Source organism: Solanum verrucosum, unplaced genomic scaffold (genome assembly GCF_900185275.1).
Source record: "Solanum verrucosum unplaced genomic scaffold, falcon-dt-bn FXZP01000108.1, whole genome shotgun sequence".
In the NCBI taxonomy this organism is placed as follows: Eukaryota; Viridiplantae; Streptophyta; class Magnoliopsida; order Solanales; family Solanaceae; genus Solanum; species Solanum verrucosum.
In genome coordinates this window covers 465,951-472,330 of record NW_026020274.1, presented here as the reverse complement: position 1 = coordinate 472,330, position 6,380 = coordinate 465,951, and the positions used below count along the sequence as shown (strand labels likewise).

At 28.0% G+C, this 6,380-nt stretch overlaps 2 protein-coding genes across 2 annotated transcripts; one reads left to right on the top strand and one right to left on the bottom strand.

Moving 5' to 3' along the window:
* Positions 1-25: 25 nt before the first annotated feature.
* On the top strand, positions 26-513 carry LOC125834080 (ethylene-responsive transcription factor LEP-like). The gene has a single exon (XM_049513252.1). It carries the CDS (start codon positions 31-33, stop codon positions 511-513), a length of 483 nt encoding a protein of 160 aa, XP_049369209.1. The 5' UTR covers positions 26-30.
* Positions 514-3,227: 2,714 nt separating this feature from the next.
* On the bottom strand, positions 3,228-5,410 carry LOC125834081 (uncharacterized). Its single transcript, XM_049513253.1, has 2 exons — positions 5,075-5,410; positions 3,228-3,604 (listed from the first exon to the last, which is right to left on the bottom strand). The coding sequence occupies exons 1-2, from the start codon at positions 5,408-5,410 to the stop codon at positions 3,527-3,529; spliced, it is 414 nt and encodes a 137-aa protein (XP_049369210.1). The 3' UTR covers positions 3,228-3,526.
* Positions 5,411-6,380: the final 970 nt, after the last annotated feature.

Below are 6,380 nucleotides of genomic sequence, written 5' to 3'. Positions count from 1 at the left end.
CCCTCATTATTTAATTAAAAAGAAAAAAAAATGGAAAATATTACTAATATTCCTAAATTGCATGTTAGAAATTTAGTTAGAAGAAGTTCAAGACATTCAACAAAATATCATGGTGTAAGAAGAAGGCCATGGGGTAGATATGCTGCTGAGATTAGAAATCCAAATACAAAACAAAGGCATTGGCTTGGCACATTTGATACCGCTGAAGAAGCTGCTCTAGCTTATGATATTTCTTCTATTGCTTTTTGTGGTATCGAAAATGCACGTACTAATTTTGTCTACCCTTTTTCGTCTTTTCCTTCACCTTATAATAATTCTACGGCACCACCATCACCACCACCTCTGCCACCACCACCGTCACCACCGTCAACGCCGGAGTTGGAAGTGGTTGAAAATAATTGCATGAAGATTGAGATGAATGATGATATTAATGATGATGATGAGTCTCTTGTTATTGCTTCCATTTTACAAAGTTTTCGTTATACAAACACACTAGATAAGCTCGCTCTTTGAGGATATCTTCAACAGTTTTGAATACTTTTTTTTCTTAATATTATTTGTTGAAAATGCTATGGAAAAAATTAAAAGATATTTCCTCATTGATGCAAAATTATTTAACATATTTGATCTTTAAATTAGTTGAGATTTATTCTTTTCGACCTTCCAATAACAAAGCTACAACAATGTTAACCAATTATTAACCTTAGTTTTAACGCCAACGACAACAAAAAATCACTATTGGAGGTAGTGACATAAAGGAAATTTAGATGAAGGGGAGTTGCTCGGATGGCAAGCACCCCTCACTTTCAACCCAAAGGTTGCGAGTTCGAGTCACCAAGGGAGCAAAAAAGGGTAGGAGCTCCTAGGAGGGTTAAAAAAAAAACATAAAGGAAATTTCAACATTCGTGTATGCATTTTGATTTTTCTGTAAAAGAAGATTCAGATGACCCCTTATACACCTATAGGCTATAGGATCAGAGGCGTTGACATATTCAAGAGTTTAACATCATTGTAGGTCTTAAATTGCAAGTGTGACCTCTGTACATGTTTTTATCCATTTGTAAGGAGTTTGAATTGAAAATAATAATTTTAGCCGAATCAACACTTCTACTGTTCTACGTAAATAGATATAGTGTTTACTAGCCACTTTTTAATTATGTTTTAAAAAATAATTACTTTTATGAAATTTCAATCGTAAAATTGCAAGCTTCAAGATAATGACTATTTTTCAATTATAAAACCAGAAAATTACTATTTTCCACACTAAAATTTGGAAGGATAATAAAGCATTTGTAGTGTTCAACAGATGATCTGAATGGGTATATTAGAATTTTTGACCAAAGTAAGCTATTATAAAAATTAATTTACCAAAATAATACGTTTTTTAAATTTTTTACAAAACTAGTAGTTATATTTTATTCAAAAAAAATGAATAACAAAAAGATAAAATTCTGACAGAGTAAACAGACATAAAACGTTATTGTCAGTAACGTTTTATAATTCGTTACTCTGAAGCACATTTTACAGCTAAAACATGACTCACAGTAACATTTCTCAATGGTGAAAATTGAAATCCAATCTTGTACATCTCTCATTCATTATTCAAATTTCCACTATTAAAATGGATAAATATATTTTGTACATACCTTCATTTGAAATATATATGATTTTCTCTTTTCTTTCTCTTTTCACATAGACAATACTTTTTTTAAACAAAAGGAAAAAAAAAGTGAGGATGACTTTACACAAATTGGAGCTTGTCTTGTATCATTTCAATTTCAAAATTTGTAAATAAATCATATATATGAGAGATCTTATTAATTCAGGCATAAGATAGCATCCCTTCCAAATATTAGACCAATCGGTTTCTTATCATTATTAAATATTAGACTTTCAATAAAGAAGTTATTGAATTAAAATTGATATAATAAGTAAGCAAACCAACTATTAAAAAAAATTATAATGGCTACATCATAATAGAAGAGACAAAGAAATTAATTGATATTGTAGTAAAGCCTCCTCACAACTTATTTTCCTTGCAAAAGTATTATCTATGTATGAAAAGAGAAGAAAAGAGAAATTTATATATGTGAATATATATGTGCAAAATATATATATTCATTTTAATAGTGGAAAGTTTAATAAAGTTGAATGAGGCATGCACAGGATTGTTTTTTTAATTTTCAGTCATTCCAGAAAAATGTTACTGTGAGTCACGTTTTAACTGTAAAACGTGCCTCATAGTAACGAATTATAAAACGTTACTGACAATAACGTTTTATGTCTGTTTAATCTGTCAGATTTTTATCTTTTTGTTATTGAATTTTTTAAAATAAAATATAACCTAAAACATGACTGCGAACTACATTTATACTAATTTTATAAAATTTCAAAAAAATATATTATTTTGGTAAATTAATTTTAATAATGACTTACTTTGATAAAAAAAATGGGTATATTATATAGTCTACTCAACAGTCAACTGAAAGAAGAGTCAAATAAACCAAAAATGCCACTATTTCATGTCTGACAAAATAAATGTGGATGGGCCATATTGTATTAATGTTTTTGAAGATATTCAATCTTTTAATACACCCTGCAGTTATTGTTGCTAGTCATATGAATGACTAATGAACCAAATATTCATGCTTTTTCAATAATAATCTCATCTATATAATTCGTATTCTTTATTTCCTTCGTCTCAAAATAATTGTCTCAAATTATTTATTAATATAGATATTATTCAATTGAGAGCCTAGCAAAAAATATTTTTTTTTACCTTCTCATAGGTAATTACAGTATAGACATAATTATCTCAAATTATTTATTATTGTAGATATTACTCGGTTGAGAGTCTAACAATTTTTTTATTTTTTTACCTTCTCATAGATAATTAGAGTAAGGTTTATGTATATTTTATCCTCTTCAGATTTATTATTATGGTTTAGAAGTTCAAGATGGTCCCATATGAGACTTTGTATCGAAGATAGTACCGTTCCCTAATTGAGAATCATTTGAACCTGATAAAAGAAAGTTATTGAGTTCGATCAAATTGAAAATCATTTGAACATGATGAAACAAAGTTATTGAGTTCAATCAAATTTCGAAGAGCAGTAGTAAGCAGTAGAAGAAGATTTCATCCCCTTAATCAATACAGAATTGGAAATCAAAATTCGACAAATACTCAACTTGTAGATTTAATTATGTACTAATAATTAGCTTGCAAATATGAAAAATCCTTATAATATCTTACAATATATGTATATAAACAAATAATTAAAGGACCTAATAGAATTAAACACGGAAATCAAACCAAGATAAAAGAGCAATACGACTAGACCTAAGTCTAAAAATTGACCATATCTATGAAGAGCAGAGACATTTTGGACCGATTACTACGACTATATATGTCTATCTAGTGCCATGGCTTAGAAATAATCAAGTTTATCTTTCAAAATTCTAAATAATTTACCGATTAAAATGACCTTCAACTAAATTAAGTGTTGATATATTGTCAACTAATTATTTAATTGTTCTGAGGAGGAGGTCCACTGCCAACTTTAGGTCTTGATGGTGGTCTTCCCCTCCTTTCTGTTGCTAATATCTGCGTACACAACCAAAATAAAACAAATCATAATGACTTTAATATGTGGACATGAATTATTAAATACATTCGACTCTCGAAATTCAAATAATATTATATAAATTGAGATATATGAATCAACTTTCTGAACTATATCACCTAAATTAAGAGGAAGTATAACAAGTGTTAAAAAACCCTAACTTTGGTAGATGACAAAATGTTAAGCGTTAACACCTCCTTGGCACAAATAATAATGTGATAGTTTGAAACAAATAAATAAGACATGATTTAAATATGAAACAAATAAAAATGTGATAATTTAAAAGGGTTGATCTGAAAGTTTTAGTCTATGAGGTCACATAAATAAGACATAATTTAAATATGAAAGATACCAAAAAAAAAATAAAAAAATTAGGAGGGTTTTGATTCATTATTTAAAAAAAAAAAGAAATATGTGTAAGACTTTGGTTTTGCATGTCGCTATATCTCATTTTTTTGCTAAAATAAATACTTAATAATTGGAAATAATTCTAATAAAATGAAAAAGATAAATATAGAAACTGCATAATTGGAAATAATTCTAATAAAATAAATATAGAAACTGCATAATTGGAAATAATTCTAATAAAATGAATAAGATAAATATAGAAACTGCATATTCTATCATATTTTATGTTTTATGTTTCGGTAAAATAAGACATATTTCTTGAAACTCAAAGAGAGAGAGAGAGAGAGAGAGAGAGAGAGAGAGAGAGAGAGAGAAGCAGCTATTATTTTCATCAAAATACTATTCAACAACCGACACATTCTAGAGAATTTCAGTTTTTTTTAATAATAAAAATTATGACCTTTTTATTTTAATTTTAAAGGAGGTGTTTAGTGATGAAAATTTTTCATTTTTTTGAGGTTAAGCTTTGAAATGTTGTCATAAAATTTGAAACTCAATTACTTTAGAATTTACAAAAATTAAAAAATAATAAAAAGGTATTTTCACTTTTTTCGCTCTAAATCACACAAAAAAAATTAATAACATATTTAATTTATATTCATAACCAAATACAATTTCAAAAATCATTTTGTACCTTAAAAATAAAAATTAATTTTTTTCTTTCAAATTTCGTAATAAGATATGGTCAAACATCAGCTAACAGTAATGTAACATTATATACAGAAGTGTATGTAGTGGATTAAGTTACTATACATCAAATCCCTTTCGTTAGAAAATTATTTATTACGCAGATATCAAATCTTCTTGAGTTTTCTTTGTAATAAATAATCATATGAGATCATTTTTTCGTTTTTTATATTTTAAATTTTCTCTATGAAAATATTAATTTAAAGAGAACAGTTTAATGTAAATTAATGACAATAATAATAGGCTTAGTGTAATTTGTAAAGAATGATGTGTACCAGTCTTGTTCGTACTTTTTTGAAAATAGAAAGACTGTTTCCGATTTAATAAAAGGTGAGAAAAGCAGTAGATCAACTTACAAGTGTCTCTGATTGAGGTGGATCTTCATCATCATTTTCAACTGGAGGGTCATTCTTGTAATTATCATTTGTTGAATCTGAACCTTGCTTATTACCATCTTCTTGGAACAACACACACTCTTGTTCTTGTTTTTCACTCTCTTCTTCTTCTTTTTTATTAGTATCTGACATACTTGAAGAAGAAGAAGACGATGATGATGATGCTTGATGAACAAGTTTTGAAGATTCAAAACCAAGGCATTTTAGAATAGCTTTAATGCCTTCTTGTAAGTAAAACATTGGATTCTTGGTGATAACTTCATCATAAACTGATCTACTCTCTTTTTTCTCTTCCATTTTAATTCTTACAAATGCTTAATATATTTCTGGACTTTGTTATTTATTGCAACTAAACAGGAAGATGAGTAGCTAGCTTGCAGGGGTCTCTTTAATGTTTTTGCTGAATGGTTGGTGTGAGGTTCTTTAATGAACCTAGCTAGCTTTGGCCCTTTTTATGTTAAGAGACAATATTTGACACATACAATATGCTTGTAGTAATCCCTCTAGAATACCGAGAATGGAATTAACTAATAAAAGTGTGATTTATTGAATAATTTATGTTTTTAGATAAGACGGTGACATATTTAAATATTGTATTAGAGCAGACAGACGTCCTGTGATCGAATCTCACCGTCATTCATATCAAAAAGAATTTTCACGTGCTTGGTCCATATCTATATAAAAAAGAATTTTCACGTGCTTGATTTATGAAAAAAACAGAGCTGCATGTGAGAGGGCATGTTGAGAATGCAATTAACTAATAAAAGTGTTTATCTCTCTCTAACAACATAAGCTTTAATTTAGACGAGACGGTCACACACTTCACCATACACAAATATATGTGAATCGTTCAGATTTCAAAAGTCAGATAGTTTAAAACATAGTGAATTATTTTGAAATAGAATTTATTTATTTATTTGTTTTTATGCGTGATGTTCGATATCCGTATTAGAGTACTGACTAATTATAATTGAACCACTCGATGTTCGGTGCTCGTATTAGAGTAATAACTAATTAAATTTGAATTGCACATTATAGAACTTATTTGGGGTGACACTCTCAACAAAATTTTCTTCATACATAAAGCTCCAACTCAAGACTTCTAAGTAAGGTAGAACAATTTCATTATTGCACCACAATCTATGTTGGTGAAATAATATTTATTAGTAAAAACTATGTAAAAAATATTATCAATCATAATAATTGATGATTCAAGATGTAATTAAAAGATATATATGTTAAGAAGTCTCACATCAGTAAAGTGATG

What these genes read in the sequence shown, in the direction of transcription:
- LOC125834080 (XM_049513252.1), top strand. Translation starts at nt 31, where the DNA reads ATGGAAAATATTACTAATATTCCTAAATTGCATGTTAGAAATTTAGTT.
- LOC125834081 (XM_049513253.1), bottom strand. Translation starts at nt 5,410, where the DNA reads ATGGAAGAGAAAAAAGAGAGTAGATCAGTTTATGATGAAGTTATCACC. An exon ending in CACCTCAATCAGAGACACTT is followed by an intron (nt 3,605 to 5,074) that starts GTAAGTTGATCT and finishes TTGTGTACGCAG; the next exon opens with ATATTAGCAACAGAAAGGAG.